At 35.9% G+C, this 25,348-nt stretch overlaps 1 protein-coding gene across 1 annotated transcript in view; it reads left to right on the plus strand.

Annotated features, from left to right (window-relative positions):
- Positions 1-25,348, plus strand: part of DNAH7 (dynein axonemal heavy chain 7) — a 334,446-nt gene that overhangs the window by 166,382 nt on the left and 142,716 nt on the right. Inside the window, exons 25-29 of the mRNA XM_003925707.3 lie at positions 5,159-5,327; positions 8,327-8,429; positions 8,550-8,677; positions 15,260-15,472; positions 18,266-18,364. Of these exons, the coding sequence (XP_003925756.1) occupies positions 5,159-5,327; positions 8,327-8,429; positions 8,550-8,677; positions 15,260-15,472; positions 18,266-18,364 (712 nt within the window). The remainder of the gene's footprint in view (positions 1-5,158; positions 5,328-8,326; positions 8,430-8,549; positions 8,678-15,259; positions 15,473-18,265; positions 18,365-25,348) is intronic.

Consider the following 25,348-nt stretch of genomic DNA (forward strand, 5'->3'; position numbering starts at 1 on the left):
CTTCACTCACCACCTGTGCACACAGTCTCTCATTCTCCTGGCAAGTTCTCTCCCTTTCTTTTGTTCCTCAATAAATATAACTTACTCCAACTTAATCCTTTGGAACATTACCTTTTACAGGTAGCCTTTCTCTGACATTCCCTACATTAAGAATCTCTCCTCAGTGATTCACATCACACCATTTATCTTCTTCTATCATAACACTCATAAAGGATTGAAAATATATTTTTTATATCTGATATTCTTTATTGTAGTCTTTTCTTGGGCAAAGATTATGCCCTATTTTTCCCTCTCCCCCAGCACCAACTCGTTTCTGGCATATAGCAGGCATTTAATAAAATGTAGCGAATATCTATAAACTGAAAGGCAGTTTTAAATTATATTGTTCTAGAGAATGATTAGAATTGTAAATGTTTTGGCCAAGCGCGATGGCTTAAGCCTGTAATCCTAGCACTTTGGGAGACCAAGGCAAGCAGATCATTTGAGGTTAGGAGTTTGAGAGCAGCCTAGCCAACATAGTGAAACCTTGTCTCTACTAAAAACACAAAAATTAGTGGGGTGTGGTGGTACGCACCTGTAATCTCAGCTACTCCAGATGCTAAGGCAGGAGGAGCACTTGAGCCCGGGAGGCAGAGGTTGCAGTGAGCCAAGATTGCGCTGCTACACTCCAGCGTGGGTGACAGAGCAAGACTCCATCAAAACAAAATGAAAAAAAGAATTGTAATTTTTTTTGTAAACAGTAAGCCTGTTCACATGTTTTATTTAAAATGTTTTTCAGAGAGAGGATAGTGCTGAATGTCTGGTCTTCCTCATTGGCCTGGTAGGACTATTGATGGAGTAGCAAATGAATCAGGGTCAGTGGTTCAGAATTAAGGCCAAGAACAGTGCAGTTTTACTGGAATCTTCTTTGACATCATGCCAATTGTATGGCATAGGGGCAGGCCCTATCACTTGAAGAACCCATACAGGATCTAACACCAGTGCAATTGCTTACAGCTGTACCCTGTACCCAGTTGAAGTCTTTATGGATTTACAATATAGGAATCCCTCTACAGTCAACATTACATGTGAATATCCGCCATGTAACTATGAGAGAAAAATAATTTTTAAATTTCATTTATCAATCCAAGAAGATTTATTGATTAGCTAGTATATACCACATACTCTAGTAGTGCTCTTAATAGAGAAAAGATATAAAGTTTCTGTATTTAAATTTTTTCAATCAGATGGGAAAGACAGTTTAAAAAACAATTACAATACAGTGTAATGAATGAAATATTAGAGGTAAACATTAGGTGCTACAGATATATGTAATCCAGAGGGGAATGGAAGTTCATGGGGGAATGCTCTGAGAAGTAAATTGTTAATAAAAGATCTGGGGCCAGGTACAGTGGCTCACACCTGTAATTTCAGCACTTTGGGAGTCCAGGATGGGCAGATCACAAGGTTAGGAGATGGAAACCAGCTTGGCCAACATGGTGAAACCCCATCTCTACTAAAAATACAAAAATTAGCCAGGTGTGGTGGTGGGTACCTATAATTCCAGCTACTTAGGAGGCTGAGGCAGGAGGATCACTTGAACCTGGGATGTGGAAGTTGCAGTGAGCCGAGATCGTACCACCGCACTCCAGCCTGGGTGACAGAGTGAGACTCTGTCTCAAAAACAAACAAACAAACAACAACAACAAAAAACAAACAAACAAAAAAAAATCTGGATGGAGATCTTATATTAGAAGATCTAATATTGAAGAATAAGGAGACTTAGCCAAATGAAAATGAAGAGGGGCTCTGTATTCTTTGATTAGTGAGTTTAACACATTTACATTTAATATGATTCATAAACTATTTGGACTTATTTAAATCGTCTTATTTTGTGCTTTATATTCTCCAAGTTTGACATTGTAGTTTGTTTTGCTCTGTTTTTCTCCTGTCCTCTCTTGTATTAAGTGATTGAGTTTTCTTTATTCATTTACCTCATTTGATATGGATATAACATGGGATATGATATGGGCAATGATATAGGATGCTGTTTCTATTCTTTTAAAGGTTATCTTACATTTAAACAATGCCTGTTTGACTTAATAAAGCCTAAAGTTAATACCTCTATTCTGTTTCTGAATAATAAAAAGGCTTCAACTACTTTAATTCCAGGTTCCTATCTCATCATATTCCAGATTATTGTCAAATATTAAACTTTTTTTAACTTTTTTTTCAGAAAATTAGTCATTTTAATTAGTTTATTGAATAAACCAGTTTTAGGATACAAGCAGAGAACAATTCTATTCTTTCTTATTACTGTTTTTCTAAAAGTTGCTCTATAAATAAATAGTTCTCATTCCTGAATAAAATCTAGGATAGATTCCCTAGCTTTTCTGGTCACTCTAAAATACTAATTATAAGTGTCATTTTTAAAAATAATAAAAGTCCACTTACATCTAATATCAATACTAATAGCTCTCATCCAATTTAAAACTTCCTTCTCCTTCAGCACAAGCCTGACTCAGGCTGAGAGCCTGAATTTGGAAAATGGACGTGGTCCGTTTTTAGCTATTTTAATCCCTATCCTTGCTTTCATCCCTCAGTAGCTTATCTTTTGCTTCTCCCAGTATTGGAGGTTAAAGGAGAGAAAACAAAGAGAGAAGTAGGTTTATATGTGACAAGTGTCTTGTGTGTTGACTTCTCTTGGCTGTTTAATGATGGCAGAAGCCCAAATGTGCAGATCATCCAAGGGTTGTTTATGTGGGCTCCTTAAAGCCCCTCCAGTGACTGGATTCTTACCTGTGGAAAATGCCTTCTCAGGCTGGCTGCAGCTGGCTTTTGCTTCAGCCTCTCAGGCTTACCACACACCCAGCCTCTTTGGAGTTTTCTCCTGTTTCAGCTGGGCCTCCTGAAAGGGTTCGGTTCAGTGTGACTCAAATCTGGTTCTCCGGATCTGGACCTCGCCAGATGATAGGCACTCATTGGCTTTTCCAGCAGTGGGAACATACGTCTCTTTTTCTTTTCTCCCATTCTGCCATGAGGAGAAGCTCCAGGTATCTTTTCAGCTTGAAATGTTTAGGTTGTGAGTCAGAACTCAGTTTCAGTGCTCTAGAAAATCCAAAAGGCAGATGGTGTGCCAAGCTTTCTGAGTAGTCCCAAAGGCCCCTTAGTTAGCTTGGGAGAAGGAAAAGTGCTGCTCTCTATTCTACCATACAGAGAAAGGTGAAAAACACAACACACCAATGATTATTTCCAGAGAAATCCTCACTCCTGATTACTCACAGTCTTCTTATCTAATTTTTATAGGCCCTGATCATAGCTAATGTTCCAAACCAACTTCACCATCTATAAGATGAGATGAGCTGGTATTTACTGTTCTCAGCTTGGGGATTTAGCCAAAAGTTTAAGAAAGAACCCTGTTTACGTATTGTTTACTATTAATATGCAGCTTTAGCAAAAATTTTATCATTTTCTTTACTTACCAGTGCTTCATGCTTTGCCTTACTTTTGGTTTAATTTTCTTCCCCTTACTAGGCAATGTCTTTAGTTATTGTTCCAGGTAGGCTCTGCAAGTAGTGAGCTCTATCAGTCTTTGTCTAAAAATGCTTCCTTGTGTGTCTTTGATCAATTATGAAATGACAGATTAGCTAGGTATAGAAATGTAGATATATCGGAATTTTCCCTCAGCCCTTGAAATTCATTAGTCTCCTGGCATCCATTGTTTCTGCTGATAAGTCTCCGTTATTTTTCTTCTTTTGTAGGTAATTTTTTTTGTTTTCACTTTTAAGATTTCTCTTTATTGTTGATGTTCACTGTAGATGTAGATTAGTTTTTATTTATCCTGTTTGGGCCTTTTACCATTCATGTTTTTCTTGGTTTCTAAAAAATTATCAACTTCTGCTGTTTAAATTTTGCTTCTTTCCCATTTTCTTCCTTCTGTGTCTCTTAACTTTTCTTACATTCAATCTCTGTGTCTCTGAGTAATTTTTGGTACATAATTTTTTGTTCCTCATGTTTATTCTGCTATTTGACTTGTTCACTGAGTTTTTACATTATGTTTTTTATGGCTAGAGTTTCAAATTGTCTCATTTATAAAATTGGCTTCTCTTTTTCTCTCTCACAATTTTCTGGTGTCCGTTGGTTTATATTTAAAGTCTCATTTAAAAGACAACCAGGATACCGTAGAGGGTAGGACTCCATTTATATAATAACGCTCCCAGCCTTTGTCCATTTGCGTTGGCCACGCAGCAAGTCTGACTCCTAAGTGATCTCTCTCCTGTTTGAAGTGTGAGCTCGTTTTAGTAATAGTTGTTTCCCCATGCAGTCTTGCATGTTGTCACCTGTGGAGGTGTCCGTAAGGAGCAGTTTCATATTTATCTCTGAGGAGGACTCTAGAGTTTTCTCTGGTTCAGAACAAAATGTTAATTTATCAGTTTGGATTAATGTGCCCATGACTAGTAGAAATTTGGGCCTCTTTTTCTCTGCATGAATGATACCGGCTTTTCATCAGGCCCTGCACAAAGGTTAGGCTTCCTTATCTCTTCCATAATTGACTCTTCTTTGTCTCTCTCCAGTAGGTTGCTGGAGTGATTTTAGTTTCCATTTAGAGACAAGGTAGCCTGTCAGGACTTCTAGATTTATACAGGTGAATCCATTCCAGCTCCCCACCTTGTTCACTTCTGAGGGTTTAGTTTCTGTTTCTATCTGAGCATAAATACACTCATTTATTTATATACCAATCCCGAAACAATCTTTTCGTGTCTAATTACTTCTCCAGCTTTGCGTTACCTCTTCATTGGTAATTTTCCTTTCCTTCTTTCAAAAATGGCCATGTATTTTAAATTATTATTTGTTTTCTTTTCTGTAACATTTCCGTATGCTTATAGTTGGGGAATTAGGGTATTCACGGTCAGCTGAATTCTTCATATTGGCCAGAAATAAACATTAAATTTCAAAAGTGAATTTGTTCTCAATGTGGCATATATACAGCTATTCAGAAATAAAAGATAACAACAGATGAAGTAATGAACTATCAGATTTTCAGAGGTTACTGGGAAGGAAGAAATTATCAAAGAGAAGTGGGAGGTTTGGTTCTCAATTTAACCTTTTTTTCTTCTTGGCATATGCATGGAAAAAAATCACATTATTTTACCAAGAATATCTGTTTCATATGTTTCAGAACCTTATTTGGAGCCCTTCATTTGCACCTTGGAGGAGCACCTGAGGGTCCAGCTGGCACTGGGAAGACTGAAACTACCAAGGATTTAGCAAAAGCTGTAGCCAAGCAATGTGTTGTTTTCAACTGCTCTGATGGGTTGGATTATTTGGCTTTGGGAAAATTCTTTAAGGTTTGAATTGATTCCTCATTTCTTTACAACAGGATAACGGATCAGAGATGGTTATTTATGATTAAACGTAATCGAATACAAGTAAAAGATTTACTGTAGCTTAAGTAAAGGTAAAACTTGAAACACTATCAGTAATTCTTACAGAAAATAAGGTTATAGCAAAACCCTATTTGTGGAGAATCTCTGCTTTCCTCTTCAGTCCCTACTGTAACAAGTCATTATTACTGGTTGGAGTAAGTGGTGTCCCTTAAATACATTGGAGTAGATAAGAATTTGAGAACTATTGCATCATGTAAAGGTTGTGGGATTCTAAAGACATCTTTAACCTATAGGTCTTGTTATTGAGAAGTTATTTTGAGTCAGTAATTTATTTTTATAGACATATTTTAATCACTTTTGGTGAACTTGAAATCTTAGTTTTATTTTTTTTAATTATTTTTATTTATATATCATAGATGTACATATACAGGTTACATGTGATAATTTAATACAGTCATAATTTGTCAAGATCAAATCTGTGTATTTTTTTAAAAATTCTAAGTTAGATTCCTACTTTTTGGGTCCGTGAGCTTCAAAAGGTGGAATTAAAGATACCATCCTTGCCTATAATCCTATAAACATCTGATCATTTTAGCAGCTTGTTACTATAGCCGATTATTCCTTTAAATGTTAGGTGACACAGCTGAACAAAAATGATCCATTTGAAATTATGTATGCTTTTCTGTAATTTGCAAAGCACATTTTATTTATTTTTATTTTCAATTTTTATTTTAGGTTCCAGGGGTACAGGTGCAGGTTTGTTACATGGGTAGATTGTCTGTTGTGGGAGTTTGTCTGGTGTACAGTTAATCTTGTCATCCAGAGAATCATCATAATAGCCAATAGGTAGTTTTTCAATCCTCAACCTCCTCCCACCCTCCACCCTCAAAATGCCCCAGTGTCTTCTCTTCTTTTCTTTGTGTCCATGCATATGCAAAGCATATTTTAAAGATTCTAGAATATTTACTTTTCCAAATTTTCTCCAGAAAAAGTTAACATTAAAAAAATAAACTAACAAAATAGAATATACCAACCCTAACCCATGCAGTAAACTGTTCCTGGCTGGAATATGACCGATCTGGAGTTTAATTACTCCACATTTGTGAGGCTGAAACAACTAAAAGTAGAACTTTTAAAAACTCAAAATTATAATTAATGAAATATCAGGAAAACATTTAAATGACCAGTTAACATTTTAACTCATTCTCTGTAATGATTATCATTCTTGTTGAAATGAGTACTATTCCCAATAGCAAAGATATGGAATCAACCTAAGAGTCTATCATTGGAGAAATTGATAAAGAAAATGGGGTGTATCTATACAATAAAATACTATTCAGCCATAAAAAAGAATGAAATCATGTCTTTTGCAGCAACCTGAGTAGAACTGGAAATCATTATCTTAAATGAAACAAGTCAGGCACAGAAAGTCAAATACCGCAAGTTCTCACTCGTAAGTGAGTGCTAAGAAATCTGTACACATGACTGTAGAGAGTGGAATGATAGAAACAGAAGGGTGAGAAGGTGGGAGAAGGGTGTGATGAGAGATTAATTAATGGGTGCAATGTATGTTATTCAGCTGATGGATACCACAGAGTGGTATGGATACCAAAATGGTGTGATACCAATATATGTTGTTCAGGTGATGGATACCAAGTTGCAGAGTGACTTCGTCACTATGCAGTCAATGCATTAACAAATTGCACAAATACTCCATAAATTTGTACAAATAAAAATATATAAATAAAAAATAACAAAACTAAAGAATTCTACATGCAATTTGAATAGCCACTATGTTCTTAAATGTCTAAAGAAATGTCTGGTATATATTGCTCAGTTTTTCAATCTATGTAATGACTTTCTTAATTCTTCTAGTTAGAGTCAAAAACCTAGTAGTATTAAATTTGCTTATTGTTAAGTATTTATTATAGCTTCTTTGTGTTGGGACTGTGCTGAATAGTGGGGGTAGAAAATTAGACATGATTTTTATTATCAAGAATTTCAAAATTTATATAACTGCTTGAATATGTGACTTCCAGAGCATTCTATTCTCTGTGATTTATAATTATGCATTAGAGGTCAAAGTCGTTTATAGAGATTTCTCTAATGAAAATGGGCTATTCTTTGATGTGCATAGAGTTTGTGTACAATCCAGTGTGGTTCAGAAGAATGAAATGTATAAAAATCCAAGGTCAGCTGCTATAATCTGTGTGGCTTTGTGGTAATTGTTTAACCTCTCATATGGTATAGCCTTAGTGTCCTTGCATAAAAGATACATACATAGTGCTATGAGTCACGGTTGGTACATACAGTGTACTCAGTGAAACACATGCACATGTGTACGCACATGCGCATACACACCCACAGTCTATAAAATGTATGTTCAGTACATATTTGTTGAATCATTTGATATTTTTAAAAGTAAATCTGAATTTGGATGAAGCTACTCATGCTTGATTTTCCAGTTTTTCCTTATAATCAAATGGCATATATCTGTGAGGTAGCTGTGGTTTAGGACTGCAAACCAGGTCCCTAAACTATGGTAGTGGCTATTAAGGTGCTCAAACCACAAGGCAGTCTCATTGGCAACAGAAGTCATGTTATTTAGATGGTTATTACAACCTATGCTACAAATTTCACATGGAGTAAGCAAATAAAATCAACTTGTAAGTAGAAAGCAGGCAAGGCTTTGAAATTATAGTTGTATGTCTAAAAGCTAAAAAAAAAATACAGAAAGGAGAAAAATGTTAATTTGAAAATTTTCCAGTTGATCAAACTCTTTGAGTTATACAGAATAATAAATTGGTAATGAAAAAATCCGCTGTCTTTAAAGATAAAGGCAAATAAGCAATTTCCTTGATAGGATATTAAATCCTTGAAGAGATCAGGTGAAAGTACAACATTTCAATGCAATATTGAATCAGATAAAGTCAAAAATTTTCATTACTCTTTTCTCATAGGGACTGTTATCTTGTGGAGCCTGGGCTTGCTTTGATGAGTTTAACAGAATTGATTTGGAAGTACTTTCTGTGGTTGCTCAACAAATCCTTACTATCCAAAGAGGTAATGGACTAGTTTTTCTTTGCATTATGTGAAAATAAAAGAAATATGGAAGGTAATGAATGGCACAGCTCACATTCATCTGTGGTATTACTAAGTCATTTCATTCCTGATTACCTACAGGTATTAATGCAGGTGCTGACATACTGATGTTTGAAGGAACTGAACTAAAACTTGACCCCACATGTGCTGTCTTTATAACAATGAACCCTGGGTATGCTGGGCGATCAGAACTGCCAGATAACCTGAAGGTATGGAGGGAGTAGTTATATAATCTATTTCCTTTCTATAATTTATAAAGTTAACATATGAAAAGGGCTGGGCATGCTGGCTCACACCTGTAATCCTAGCACTTTGAGAGGACGAAGTGGAAGGGTTGCTTGAACTCAGGTGTTTGAGACCAGCCTGGGCATAGTGAGACCTTGTCTTTTAACAAAAAAGAAAGAAAAAATATTTTAAAAGTGTGTGTGTGTGTGTGTAAAGAATATGCTGTCCTTGAGTTTATGTAAAATATTTGGTTTTAGTTATTAAAATATTTTAGAAAATTGTTTTAGAAAATAATTTTTAAAGCTTTGAGTATCTTTACAAAGTATATCTACACCAGGAGCAATTTCCAAAATACCTATTTTTTAAATAGTGCTAATTATGAAAAATTTAAAAATATACTAAGGATGTACCCGTTCTACTCCTTACTACATATTGTATCCTGCTAATTTTAAGAGCTTTTTTTACAGTGTTGGAAGCACACTATTGTGTATGCTGGGTGGGTTTTTTCATGTTAACATTATGACAGGAGAATGTTCCCATCTTAATAAGCATAATTCAAACTGTTAGTAAATTTACTGAACTGTATCTTACTTTTGGACGTTCAGTTTGCCTTCAGTTTTCCTACATTGTAAATAATATCACAATGAGTAGTTTTTACTGAAGGCTTTTCTCTATTTTGAAGTATTTCTTTAATGGAGTCATAGGACTAAGATATATGTTGCTAAATTGTGCTCCAAGACAGGCTGAAATGATTTTCATGCCACTTTTCATTGACACCCAGCATTAATTCTTTTAATGAGAAAGAACAAAACAGTTTCTTGAATTGACCAGACTTTGCTTTAAAAAAAAAAAAAAAAACTTTTCTCTATTAGTAAAATATGACATTTTCCCCATATTTTTTTAGCCACTTTTTATCCTTTTCTGATGAATTGCAAATTTATGGCACATGTACAGAGAGCAATGTTGAGGAATAATGCAGTAGTATTGTGGATCCGAAACCAAATCTCCTGACTAAATCCTACATTACTACCACATTTCACATGCTTCCAAGTCTAAATAAGCAGTTTTTCTTTTCCACAAAAATAAAACCCATGATATGACTAATTGCTGCTAAGTGTTTTTGTATTTCCATTTCATGTCCCTTTATATGTTAAGTCTTACGTTTTAAGTACAGGCGTCCCCAAACTTTTTACACAGGTGGCCAGTTCACTGTCCCTCAGACTGCTGGAGGGCCGCCACATACTGTGCTCCTCTCACTGACCACCAATGAAAGAGGTGCCCCTTCCTGAAGTGCAGCGGGGGCTGGATAAACCGCCTCAGGGGACCGCATGCAGCCCACGGGCCGTCGTTTGGGGACGCCTGTTTTAGTATTTTGCCTTAATGAAGAAAGACATGATTAACAAATGAAAAATGATAAATCCTCTTCTATCTAAGAAGCATTTTACAAGTTTGCTTTGGCATTTTCTTTTGGAAAGTTTTTTTTGGTAGCAGTTCTTTTATTTGTTCACTATGTTAATTCTTTTAGGTAGGATCAATCTGAATACATAAATTTGCAAAGGTAGGAAAGGCAAAAATCTGTGAGTAGCTTGTTATAGAAAGCTGGGAGCCATTATTGGCTGAATGTATTCATACCCTCTGCAGACTTTTCCACAGTTTTATTTCCTGTGCAAGTTGGAGCATTGCTGAGATAATCACCTGGTAGTTCTTGGTAGTAATGTATTTTCTTTCTACATGAGACCAAAAGCTGTTCTCAGATTCTGATAGTTTTTCCTATTGTGCAGCCTTCTTGGTTCAAGCTTCTACAAAGCATCTGTTTTCAGGTATCTATGGAAATACCTAACAAGACTGAAATGAAAGCATTGCATATTCCTAAAAATACATAATAATAATAGCCTGATGGGGCCCAGAATGTATCATTACCAGTCTTCAGAATCATTCTCAAAAACTCCCTCTTCTTTACCACATGATTCAGTCACCAAGCCCAGGGTTTCTGTTTCACAGAAACCCTGTAATCCCTGCTGCACTGGCCTGCTCCCTGTGCCACGCCTTGCTGCTCCCTGCCTCTGTCTTCTCCTGTGAGTCTTGTTGCAATAGTTCACTTGTCATCAATTTCTTCTCTGTTGAAATTCACTTTAACGAATTCCCCATTACAGTGCTATCCTTGTTAACTATCAAAAGAAATCTAATCATATAATCTTCAACTTTAAAAAACTGCTGTGCTCTTCTTCTTTGCCCATGGGCTAAAGTTCAGATTTCTTAGTATAGTCTACAAGAGCCTTGGCATGAGGACTCAGTTGCATCTGTCCTGCCATTTCCCTGTATCTGTCTGTTAAACTGGGCCTCACTAGCCTCTGGGGGTCCCTTGCTTTTCTGCATGCTGTTTTCTTTCTCTCAAGTGCTCTGCTAGGCCACCACTTTCCTGTCTGACAAATTCATACTCATCCTTTAAACTAGCAGAGAACACTAAACATACACAGTTCGTATCTGACCTCCTGGGTGAACTCCCTGGACTTGGCTGAGGTTTATAGCTGGATCCTATCATGTGCATGTCCATGGGTTCTTCAGAAACTCCTCCATTAGTTATCTCTACTTGTAGTTCTTCAGGGACTCCTCCATTAAGTATCTCTACGTGTAATTTCTGAGATTTCAGTGATGGATTCTGTTTCTCCAGTTGTCATTGCCCTCTCCCTGCCTAGATCTCTGTGGTGAATTCTGTGTAAACTTCGCTGCTGAAGAGCTCTCACTCTGCCAGGAGGTATGTAGGGCAGGACTTAAATAGCTTTGGTGTGGCCCTTCTTTGTCGTGTACCATGCATAAATCCTTTGTCCCAGCAAACCGTGGGTATTAATTCTGCTACCACAGGTCACTATCCTTTTTCAGTCATTAGTCAGGCTTCAGTCCATATCTCCCAAAATGCAGGAGTAGCTACCAAGCTCTCATGAAACTTGAATGTAGTGAGGAGGGTTATGGGGACTCAGCATAACAACAGCTTCCTTCAAAGGAAATATTTTCACAACTCTTTCCTCTTTCTTTTCTCTCTCAAATATTTTGTACTATACAAGTAGATGAGAGGGTTCAAGTTGTAGACATTTCTCTTGTAAATTTTGTGTATTGAAAAGCTCATACTCACATTAGTAACTGATGTATCATATCTTGCAGAAAGAGTACCATTTTGACATACCGGTACATTTAGACAAAACCTACATAATAAAGCAATTTCTTAAATACATCTTCACTTTAGAGAAGCTGTATTTTAGATTTAAACTATTCTGAAGAATTAGTACTTAATGATCATTTTAGAATAGTTTGTTAGAAGCCATGGTAAAATAGACACATTCTAGATCTCCTAATGTCACAGAGCCAATAAAGTGATACATACCTTTCCAGAGGATATGTAGGATGAAACACTAATAGTATTATTGAGGGGGAAAAAACAAAATAGATCCTAAATCCTCCATTTCATTCAATTAAAATCAAGCTTGTTCCTGAACAGGTCAAAATATTTTTAAAAATCAATTAGCAGTTTCTTAAAAATAAATGGTAAGAAGTTATTGCTTGAATTTTTGTATTGTATCAAGAAGCAGTCTTTTGAAAGCATGCTCCAAGAAGTGTGTACATTTCCTTACGTGCTACCCTCCTTCTTCGATCAATAGAGCAGAAGCAATAGAAAAACTATTCTTGATCATTTATTTTTGCTGAGTTAAGCATGAAGATTATATTCACATGGATTACATGTACTGGAATTGACTCAAGTCTTGGCATGTTACGTAGATGTGTACCCTGTGTGTTTTCACACTCAGCAAACTATATCATTGGTTAAGCTAGAATCCAATTTAATTTTTTTTAACAAAGCACTAAATTTTCTTCAAACTTACTACTATTACCAAGCAAATTATTTCTAGTACATCAAAAATCAAACCACATTATATCTGTATGTTGTACAACTTGTTTGAGAATCACTGATTTAGGCTTGAAAAAATGTTTCGATCAGGTTGCTTTTCATTGTGTTAAGTATTATTGTTTAATAGTTGTTAGAGGATGCCTAATAAATGGAGTATCATGATACTCCTTGATACTTGTTTACTTCACTTTATTTTTTGTTCTGTTAGTCAGAAATATGTCTGCTTCATCATTTTCACAATCATATTGCTAATAGTGCTAACAGGTGAATAGGATATTTGTGAAATACCTAGGGTGGTCAGAGGGAAACCCACTACACACAGTCCTGGATGTTGACCCCAAACTGGTAGTAATTTATGCTATTGTTATCACTCTATCCTAGCCGGTGACTGGCCGACTGATTTGCTAATTCAGTCATTCTCTCTTTTATTCATTAAAAAAGCAGTTGTTGAGAACATACCCTTTTTTTTTTTTTTCAATTTGAGATGGAGTTTCGCTCTTGTTACCCAGGCTGGAGTGCAAAGGCGCGATCTTGGCTCACCGCAACCTCTGTCTCCTGGGTTCAAGAAATTGTCCTGTCTCAGCCTCCTGAGTAGCTGGGACTACAGGCATGTGCCACCATGCCCAGCTAATTTTTGTATTTTTAGTAGAGACGGGGTTTCACCATGTTGACCAGGATGGTCTCGATCTCTTGACTTCGTGATCCACCCATCTCGGCCTCCCAAAGTGCTGGGATTATAGGCGTGAGCCACCGTGCCCAGCCGAGAACATACCCTTTTAAAGAGATACCACCTGTGTAGCAATTCTCATGCTCTTTTTTTCCCTCATGTGTGTAGTAGTTAGAACATTTGCTTAAGCTTTTCTATTTCAAGTTACTTGCTTGAGTTATACATATATTTTTAAACATTTTACTCTTTCCATTTTCTAACGGTAACCTTATTGATAAAATAGTGGTACTATGGCCTCTAACTACTAACTGACACAACGCATTAGAAGAATCTTACTTGATATAAATCTTTGATCTGTTCTTAGCTTAGAAGAGTCATAATAGATCATTTAAGCAAGATGTTTTTATTTTCTATTTACTTTGAGTATTTGGTAATTCAACTAATTCCCAGAATGCATTTATGAACTATCTGACTGTGATTGTCATTCACTAGAAAAGCTTCTTTTTTCCCCTAGAATACTATTGTTTTACATATTTTGCACAAGAAAGTCATGTTTTAATACATGAGCTATTGAAGTTAGTCCTCATACATACTAATATTCTACACCTAAATTTCCTTATTCTTTTAAAAATGTATGGTTTTCTATTTACTTACCATCATATAACATCATATAACCTCAGTATTTTAAATATGAGAAAATATTATCTTTACAATTTGTAAAATTGATTTATCTCTAATAATTATTACTTATTTCTAGTTTTCTTTGTTTTGCTTGTTAAAAGGCTGACATTGTGACTTCAGATTCAAAAAAGTTAAGCGTATCTCAAAACGTAATCTTGTTATTAGAGCTTACCTGGTAAATCCTAGATTATATAATTAAGTAGATCCCGTACAGCCTCGCTTGAAGCCCAGTCTCCCAACATGAAGACGCTCAGCAGTCCAGATGAGAAACCCAGCTTTTGAACATCCTGGGAGAGTCTGAGGTTCTGTAACATGTGGCGTCCCATGAGGAATGTAATGTAATTGAAATTGAACACATAGATGAAAAAGAATTGATACAAAAAGCTAATGATATATTTACTATATAACCACAACTGGAGATTTATTTTTAAAGTTGCTTTTTATTTATATGATTTGAACATTAAAATTAATTTTTTCAGAAGACAGAAATTCATCTATTTACTTTTTAAACTTTCAGGTCAGTGATTTTTTTTGTTGAGGTATGATTGACAAACATCACACATATTTAAGGTATATAATGTGATGTTTTGATATACATATACATTGCATAACAATATCACTAATCAAGCTAATCAGCTTATCCACCACCTCATATATATACTTTTTCTGTTTTCTGTTGGTAACACTTATGATCTACTTTCTTAGCAAATTTTAAGAATATAATACATTATTATTAATAGACTATGAACATTAAAATTTAATACTATTGAAGAAAAGGTATAAAGTAATAACATGAAATAAAGAACATGATTATCTTTATGATGGTCTTTTAATTTTCTAACCTCTTTATATATTATTGCCTTTTAAATTTTTCTTAATTGACATATAATTATATATATTTATGGAGTAGAGAGTGATAGTTTGATACATATAAACCATGTATAATGATCAAATTAGGGTATAGTGTATCACCTCAAATATTTATCATTTCTTTGTGTTGGAAACATTCAGATTCTTCTCTTTTAGCTATTTAAAAATATAGGATAAATTATTTTTAACTATAATCACCTCACAGTGCTATAGAGCACTAGAATTTATTCTTTTATGTACCCGAAATTTTGTATTTGTTAACCAGCCTCTCCTGATTGCCCCACCTCACCTTTCCCAGCCTCTAGTTACCACTATTTTATTCTTTACTTCTATGAGATAAACTTTTTTAGCTTCCACATATTAGTGAGAACCTGTGGTATTCATCTTTCCCAGCCTGGCTTATTTTACAATGATTCTTTAAAAAGTACCTTTTCTACATACCCATAGGCTCTCTTTCGGACAGTAGCAATGATGGTGCCTGACTATGCTATGATTGCTGAAATAGTCCTGTACTCCTGTGGGTTTGTTACTGCTCGGCCGCTGTCAGTAAAAATTGTGGCTACATATCGCTTGTGTTCAGAGCAGTTGTCATCTCAACATCACTACGACTATGGAATGAGAGCTGTGAAGTCAGTGCTTACTGCTGCTGGGAATCTGAAGGTAGAGAACATAAATATTTCTTACTTGTCAATTTCCTATTTTGTAAATTTCCAGCCTAATGGGTCTTCACAGAGTTCCCATAACTTGTTGGTTTCATTAATTGATTGAAAAAATCAATTTTTACACCAAAAATGTATTTTATACATGTGAAAAAATGAAATTTTATAATGATTTATAAAATCTTACATATATAACTCTTAGTGATTTGAGTTTTGTTTCATTAACAGGATACTACCAAGGAATAAAATTGCTTACTCCCGAGAAATGTCTTGAGTGCTTTTAGTCTATATAAACAAATACAGCATTAAAGGAAATAAGTGTAATTAATAAATATACACAAAAGACTCTAAACATTGTATCTTATTATAATTACACAATTGCGGCCAACAGTGGACTAGCAGTAATAGATTTGTAGTATGATGTTTACCTTCAAAATGGTCTAAATTGAAACTGTAATATGTGAAAACCCAAATACTTTAAGCTTTGGTTGACTTTTCCTTGTAAGTATTTTGTAGAACCATGAAATGTAACTGTACATTAGTTAGTTCTTTATGAAATCAAGATAGGGTTTGCTTAGTAGCAGAATGCAAAATGTGACTTTGGAGTTTGCAAAATTTTCACATTCATGATTTGTAGAAGATACAGATTTTATATCCTATGTGATTAAGAACAATAGCGTGCATTTTATATTCCATAATAATGTTATCAAGAATTCTGATATATAGTGTTGACATTCTATTTCACATTAGCCTGACGTAACTTCGAGTCATTGTTTTTTGTAATAAACAAAAGAGACTAGAAACAACAATTTGTATCACGTTGGCATGTCAGGATTAGACTGTGGTCAGATAAAGGGAAGGATAATGCATTGTCCTAGTGTATGTCATCACTGAAATCTTGACTATGGAATTGAGCTATTAAAGTTATGCAGCAAATGAATCCTCCAAATGAATCCTATCATTTTTTGTCAAAGGTAATACAGATTGTCAATGTTTTGGCCTGAGTATTTTGAAGTTTGTTTCTGTTATAGCAAGAAACAATTTGAACATTTGCTTCAAAATAACAGCCTCTCAAAGAACAAAAGAGACTTCTGACACTTCATAATTTATATACAGTTAGAGTGATCGTAAAACAAAATCCAGATGAACAGGACATGCTCTGAAATTCAGAGACTGATTCTGACTGTCAGGCGTCATATACTTTGTAAGACTGAAGCTAATTAAGTAGGAACATGGCATTTGTTAGGCAGAGAGATTCTAGAGAAAAGGGAGAGGTTCTAGAAAATTATATGCATGGTGGTAGGAGAAGCTTTGGAGTGAGATGTTGATTAATATATTAAATTTGAAAGAAATAATTCTGAGATTGGATTTTTGTTAATTCATGTGAACATTATTATAGGTATGAGTAACGTATTCAGAGTTCAACTAGACTTGTAAACTTTGGGTACACCACAAGTGTTTGGGAATTTAATGTGAGTTCTTTTCTTTAGAATTAATTAATTAATTTTGAGACAGAGTCTTGCTCTGTTGCCATGCTGGAGCGCAATGAAACAATCTTGGCTCACTGCAACTTCCACCTCCCAGGTTCAAGCGATTCACCTGCCTCAGTCTCCCAAGGAGCTGGGACTACAGGCAGGTGCTGCCACACCCAGCTAATTTTTGTATTTTTAGTTGAGATGGGGTTTCACCACGTTGGCCAGAACGGTCTCGATCTCTTGACCATATGATCCACCCACCTCAGCCTCCCAAAGTGCTGGGTTAATAGGCATCAGCCACCATGTCCAGCAGAGTTTCCTTAAGCACGATTTATTAAACTAACTTAGCGGGTGACCAGCCCTCTCCACTCTCTTTGTGAAACTTGGTAACACATGGCATTCTGGGCGTGCAGCCAGCAGCATCCCCTGCTCTGCCCTTCCACTTCGGCTTCTGTCAGATGAGCTGCATTCCTTACTCTGAGCTGGTTTGCTTGTTCTTGAACCTTTTTGAAGCCACTTGGACATGTTGCTGTTACTATGTCATCTAACTGTATGGTGAGGAAACTGATGATATAAGCATAAAAAGAGGATTTTTTTCCTGTGAAAACTAAATTCATGTTTAAGAAAGATTCAGTAAAGATGAAATGCTAAAATTTTGACTTTGACTAAGATGTGGATGAGAAATGTGTGTAAAACTGAAGAAAAATTTAAAAACTTACCAGGATGATATACTTAAATTGTGTTACAATTATTTTTGAAGAGCATTAGCCCCTTTAAAAAACAAAAACAGAAAACAACAAGATAGAGTAGATGATGTGTTGTTGATGTGGCTTTTGGAAAAAAGAAAAAAAAGTTGCATTAACTCTACGCTCAGAGAAAAGGCCTTGGCATCAGAATATGGCAAATGAGTGAATGTTTATATGTTTTAAATTTTAATGCATCTTTCCAAAATGATTGCTCACTATTAGTAATTTTCATTTGACCAATCTACTGCTAGTTGTGAATACATATAGAGAACAAGCAAGTTCTACCCAATACAAGGGACAGCAGCTGCCAAACTGTATTTAATTCATGTTAATATCTCTTTATATTAGCTGTGAAAGGGAAGTAGTTCAAATATTTTTATTATAAACTAGTAAAAAAATGCAACAAGTTTAAATGTCAGTTTCTAAAATTAATAATCCAATATAATGAAAGAGCAACATTTTTGCATTTGCTTAAATTGTGTGCAGTGTCTGTATGTACGTGTGTGAGCACAAAGGGGGTGGGTGCTGTTAGCAGATGCAGATATCATCATGAGTGTGTTGTGTTTTTTTTAGCTGAAATATCCAAATGAAAATGAAGAAATTTTGCTGCTTAGATCTATCATTGATGTAAATCTGCCAAAATTTTTATCCCATGATTTGCCACTCTTTGAGGTAAGAACATTCATTATCCCAGTGTATCAGAACTCTCATAATAATTTATCAAACGTCTAAGGCTGTGAAGCCCCCACTATGGAAAACAATGACACAGTACAGAGAAACATGGATAATTCCATATTTTATTTGAAGTATGGTGAGCTGGCTTTGTCACTTTGATAATTTTCAACCACTTGGGATTTTTAAATAGTACTTTAAAGTTTGTTACTGCAGAATATAATGAGCACACAAAAGTTACAAAATATTTGCTTATAAATTCCACTAGAATGTAGGCTTCATAAAGACAACAATTGGCCTAACTCACCACTGAATCCCTAGCACAATATAGATATAGTAATGTCTGTTCAACATGGTAAATGTGGGATCGACTGATGACTGAAGAAATAAAATAGATAAATATGTTAATTTCCTTAAAAGAATGAGATGACTTTTATGAAATTTTCATGGTAACATAAAAACTAAGCTTTATCTTGTTATAATTTAAGATAAGGTTATGATTGATTGAGAGGAAGTAATAGAAGAATGGTTAAAGTTTTCATCATATTATTCAGTGTCATTCTTTTCCTCTTCCCCATATCAGGTAGAAGTCAGAAGGGTAGTGAGCTCCTTCTAAATGTTAGATGTTGGGCTAATTTGCACTCTCTTGGAATTCAGGCAGTTTGCTTGCAGTATGCTACATATTTCCAGATTCAGGGGTCTAGTTTCATTCTTCTGCATATAGTTATCTAGTTTTCCCAGCACTGAAGATACTGTTATGTCATGGGGAAGGGGAGAGGAGTTGCTGCTGCTAGTATTGTCCAGTGTCATTGGCTACTGATGGCAACCATGTCTCATCATTCTGAAAAGAGCTATACGTAATATTTAGTGTTGAGCTTTATTCAGTATTTAGAGTTAACATGCAGGTATATTACGGAGCAAATCAACAAGGAAAGAGTTCAAATTTTCTCCCTAAAGTTTTCCCTCTATTTGTTCAGTACTAGTGCACTAAGCATATTCTAGGAGTAAAAGTTATGTTTATTTTCAGAATATGGAAATACACTTTGCTAGATGTGTTGTCGTGCAGTCTTATATAATTCAGTGACCATGTATTAAGCAGTGTTTCTCAACTGGAGCATAAATTAGCATTTCCAGTTGGGACTTTTTTTTTTTTTTTTTTTTTTGCAAGGCTGCCCCATGCATGCAGGACATTTGGAATCCCTTCCCCTACTTTCCCGATGGCCTGTGCAGATACCTAAAGACGTCTTTCACAGTGGCAAGCAGAAGAATGCCTTTACATATTTTAAACTCTCTACCTGGTAGGAGAGTGAGGGAGTGAGGGGGTCCTGGTCTTGTGTGAGAGCCCTGGTATGGCAAATATGTTCTGGGGTTGTCTGCTTCTTTCAGGGTTGTATATAAACAATTTAAACAATCTGAAAAGAAATTTTGGTTAATTGACAAATGCTATGCCCCTAATATGGAGCGGGTACCATTCTGAGTGCTTTACAAATTGTAATTTATTTAATGTTCCAAATGACCCAGTGGGGTAGGTGCTATCATCATTTCTGATTTATGGATGATGTAGCTAATGCACAAGATGATAAGTCAATTATATTCATGGCAAGCACATGAAGGAGCTGGGATTCTAACCCAGAGAGCTGTTACCCACTTTGCTGCATTGCCTTTTTGTCTCCTTTGCCCCAAGGAAACTTACTGCTTTGATAAACTGGGATAAATTTCTTCATAAGAGCATTTAAAGAATTAAATGTAGGGGTAATTAAACTGGTAACTCATAAATTCTTAAGTACGACTTGAGTATACGCTTTCACATTAAGCACTTCTAAAATTTCACTTTTACCTTCAGACTAAAAAGAATAGTCATTTCTAATATAAGTTGCAATAATATTTATAAAGTAACTTTACCAGTTTATAAAGGTAAGCTCTTTAGACCTTGCAATTAACTTTATATATTCATATACACTAAATACAAAGTTATAATCCTTTCCAAGTATACATTATATGATTATGCTAGTGTCCTAAGTTTATCATTAAAAGTATCACAAACTTAAGGCATAAGACAGCTTATTTATTCTCTCACAGTTCTGGAAGCTAGAAGTCCAAAATCAAAGTGTGAGGAGGCCGTGCTCCTTGTGAAGGCTCTAGCGGAGAATCCTTCCTTGCTCCTTCCTAGCTTCTGGTGGCTCCCTGAAATCCTGGATATGGGTTGGCTTGTACCTGTTTCACTGCACCCTCCACCTCCATGATCACATGGCTGTCTTTCCTCTGTCTCTCTCTGTCTCTGTGTCTGAACCTCCCTTTCCTTTTGCTTATGCAAACACCAGGTACTGGGTTTAGAGTCCACCCTAATCCAGAATGACATCATCTTAACTAATTGCAATTGTAAAGAGCCTATTTTCACATGAGGTCACATTCAGAGGTTCTGGGTGGACAAGAAATTTTGGGGGGACGGTGTTCAACTCACTATAATATATTCACTAAACTACTTTTGAACTAATTTTTATATATGCTTGGGGTGTGGATTAAAGTGAATGATTTTGTCATGGCTAGTTACTCTAGTGTCATATGCTGAAAAGACACTTTTCCACCGGGAATTACCTTTGCATCTTTATTGAGATTCAGTTGTTTACACATGTTTGGGTCTATTTCTGGACTCCCTATTCTGTTCCTTTGATATATTTGTTTTCTTTATGCTCATACAACACTGTGTTTAAAATAAGCCTTGAAACCAGATAGTGTTAGGCAGGCATCCTTAAACTACAGCCCGCGGGCCGCATGCAGCCCCCCTGAGGCCATTTATCCAGCCCCCCGCCACACTTCAGGAAGGGGCACCTCTTTCATTGGTGGTCAGTGAGAGGAGCACAGTATGTGGCGGCCCTCCAACGGTCTGAGGGACAGTGAACTGGCCCCCTGTGTAAAAAGTTTGGGGACGCCTGGTTAGGTTTCCAACTATTTTATTTTTTTACTTGTGTGTTTTTACTGATTTATAATACATATAAGTATTTTGGGGGTACATGTGATAATTTAATACATTCATATAATTTGTAAAGATCAAATCAATATACTTGGACTGCCCATAACCTTAAATACTACTTCTTTTCATTATGCTAGAAACATTCAAATTATTCTCTTCTAGCTATTTTGAAAGGCACAATAGATTATTACTGTAAACTGTGGTCACTATACTGATCTGTTGAACACTAGATCTTATTTCTTCTATACTGCTGCATATTTGTATCCATTAATCAACGTCTGTATTTCCTATCTTCTCCCTACCTTTCTTGTCTTTGGTAACCACCAATCTACTCTGTCCTCATGAGATCCACTTTGTTAGCATCCATATATGAGTGTGAACATGTGACATGTGTCTTTCTGTGCTTGACTTCACTTAACACAATGACCTACCATTCCATTCATGTTGCTGCAAATACAAAATTTCATTCTTTTTACGGCTTAATAATATTCCATTGTGTATATATGCCACATATTGATTAGTGTTTAAGTTGATTCTATATTTTGGCTATTGTGAATACAGCTACAATAAACATGGAAGTGCAGATATCTCTTTGATACATTGGTTTCCTTTTGTTGTATGTATAGCCAGTTGTGGAATTGCTGGATCATAGGGAAATTCTATTTTTAGTATATTAAGGAACCGCCATACTGTTTTCCATAGTGGTTATATTAATTTACATGCCTACCAGAGTTGCCCTTTCTCCACATTCTCACTAGCATTTATTACCTGTCTTTTTATAAAAGCCATTTTAACTGGGGTGAGATGATATCTCCTTGTGGCTTTGATTTGATTTTGTGTATAGTGAGATATAGGGGTCTAGTTTTACTCTTCTCCACGTGTTCTCCAGTTTTCTCAGCACTATTTATTGAAGTGACTATGTTTTTTCCATTGTGTTTTCTTGGTGTTGTTGTCAAAGATAAATTGGCTGTAAATACATGAATTTATATCTGGATTCTCTATTGATAAATTGGCTGTAAAAGCATGAATTTATATCTGGATTCTCTATTTTGTTCCATTGGTCTATGTGTCTGTTTTTATGTCAGCATTGTGCTCATTTGATTGCAATAGCTTTGTAGTAAATTTTGAAGTCAGGTAGTGTGATGCCTTCAGCTTTGTTCTTTTTGCTGAGGATTGCTTTGGCTAATGGGGTTTTTGTGTGTGTGATTCCATATATATTTTAGAATTTTTTTCTATTTCTATGAAAAATGTCCCTGGTATTTTTATGGGGATTGCATTGAATCTATGAATTACTTTGAGTAAATTGTTGTTTTAACAGCATTAATTTTTCCAGGTCAGGCGCGGTGGCTCACACCTGTAATCCCAGCACTTTGGAAGGCTAGGGTGGCTGGGTCACCTGAGGTCAGGAGTTCTAGACCAGCCTGGCCAACATGGCAAAACCCTATCTCTCATAAAAATACAAAATTTAGCCAGGTGTAGTGATGTGTGCTTGTGGTCCCAGCTACTCAGAGGCTGAGGCAGGAGAAGCGCTTGAACCTGGGAGGCGGAGGTTGCAATGAGCCAGATCGCACCACTGCACTCCTCCCTGGGTGACAGAGCAACACTCCATCTTGAAAACAAAAAGTAAAAACAATAACACCAACATTCTTCCAGTCTATGAGCATGAAATATCTTTCCATTTTTTGTGTGTCCTCTTCAATTTCTTTCATGTAGTTTTCCTTGTATAGATGTTTGACTTCGGTTAAATTTATTCATTGGTATTTTATATTCCTTGCAGCTATTGTAGATGGGATTGCTTTCTTAATTTTTTCTATTCAGATTGTTTGCTATTGGCATATATAAATGCTACAGGTTTTTGTCCGTTGATTTTGTATCCTGAAACTTTACAGAATTCATTTATCAGTTCTAATAGTTTTTCGGTGGAATCTTTAGGTTTTTCTAAATCTAAGATATCATCTGTGAACAATGCTAATTTGACTTCTACCTTTCCAATTTGGATACCTTTTCTTTCTTTTTTTTCTTGGCCCAAATTCATTTATTAAGTCATGTATGTATGTTTTTTATTGTACTTTAGGTTCTGGGGTACATGTACAGATCATGCAGGATTGTTGCATAGGTACATACATGGCAGGTGGTTTGCTGCCTCCATTCCCCCCGTCAACTGTACCTGCCTTTCTCCCCATGATATCCCTCCCCAACCTCCCAACTCCCCATGGTCCCTCCCGTAGCCCCCACCAACAGACCCTAGTGTGTGATGCTGCCGTCCCTTTATCCATGTGTTCTGATTGTTCAACACCCACTTAGGAGTGAGAACATTTGGTGTTTGATTTTCTGTTACTGTGTCAGTTTGCTGAGAATGATGGTTTCCAGATTCATCCATCTCCCTACAAAGGACACAAATTCAGTGTTTTTTATGACTGCGTAGCATTCCATAGTATATAAGTGCCACATTTTCCTTGTCCAGTCTATCATTGATGGACATTTGGGTTGGTTCCAGGTCTTTGCTATTGTAAACAATGCTGCAGTGAACATATGTGTGCATGTGTCTTTATAATAAATATAACAATTTATAATCCTTTGGTTATATACTCAGTAATGGGATTGCTGGATCAAATGGAATTTCTATTTCTAGGTCCTTGAGGAATCGCCACACTGTCTTCCACAATGGTTGAACTAATTTACACTCCCACTAGTAGTGTAAAAGTGTTCCTATTTCTCCACATCCCCTCCAGCATCTGTTGTCTTCAGATTTTTTGATGATCACCATTCTAACTGGTATGAGGTGGTATCTCAGTGTGGTTTTGATTTGCATTTCTCTAATGACAGTGATGATGAGGAGCATTTTTTCATATGTTCATTGGCCTCATATATGTCTTCTTTTGAAAAGTTTCTGTTCATATCCTTTGCCCACTTTTGAAGGGGTTTGTTTGTTTGTTTTTTTCTTGTAAATCTGTTTTAGTTCTTTGTAGATTCTGGATATTAGCCCTTTGTCAGATGGGTAGATTGCAAAAATTTTTCCCATTCTGTTGGTTGCCAGTTCACTTTAGTGATTGTTTCTTTTGCTGTACTGAGAAGCTCTTTAGTTTCATCACATCCCATTTGTCTATTTTGGCTTTTGTTGCCATTGCTTTTGATGTTTTAGTCATGAAGTCCTTGGCTATGCCCATGTCCTGAATGGTTTTGCCTAGATTTTCTTCTAGGGTTTTTATGGTATTAGGTCTTATGTTTAAGTCTTTAATCCTTCTGGAGTTAATTTTAGTGTAAGGTGTCAGGAAGGGGTCCAGTTTCTGCTTTCTGCACATGGCTAGCCAGTTTTCCCAACACCATTTTATTAAACAGGGAATCCTTTCCCCATTGCTTGTTTTTGTGAGGTTTGTCAAGGATCAGGTGGTTGTAGATGTGTGGTGTTGCCTCCAAGGCCTCTGTTCTTTTCCATTGGTCTATATCTCTGTTTTGGTACCAGTACCATGCTGTTTTGATTACTGTAGCCTTGTAGTATAGTTTGAACTCAGATAGCTTGATGCCTCCAGCTTTTTTCTTTTTGCTTAGGATTGTCTTGGCTATGAGGGATCTCTTTTGGTTCCATGTGAAGTTTAAGCTGTTTTTTTCCAGTTCTGTGAAGAAAGTCATTGGTAGCTTAATGGGGATAGCGTTGAATCTGTAAATTACTTTGGGCAGTATGGCCATTTTCACAATATTGATTCTTCTTTACCATAAGCAATTCCATAAGCAATGGAATATTTTTCCATCTGTTTGTGTCCGCTCTTATTTCCTTGAGCAGTGGTTTGTCGTTTTCCTTGAAAATATCCTTTACATCCTTTGTTAGTTTTATTTCTAGATATTTTATTCTCTTTGTAGCAATTATGAATGACAGTTCGTTCTTGATTTGATTTTCTTTAAGTCTGTTATTGGTGCATAGGAATACTTGTGATTTCTGCACATTGATTTTGTATCCTGAGACTTTGCTGAAGTTGCTTATCAATTTCAGGAGATTTTGGGCTGAGATGATAGGA

The sequence above is a fragment of the Saimiri boliviensis genome, chromosome 5, assembly GCF_048565385.1.
Source record: "Saimiri boliviensis isolate mSaiBol1 chromosome 5, mSaiBol1.pri, whole genome shotgun sequence".
NCBI classification, from domain to species: domain Eukaryota; kingdom Metazoa; phylum Chordata; class Mammalia; order Primates; family Cebidae; genus Saimiri; species Saimiri boliviensis.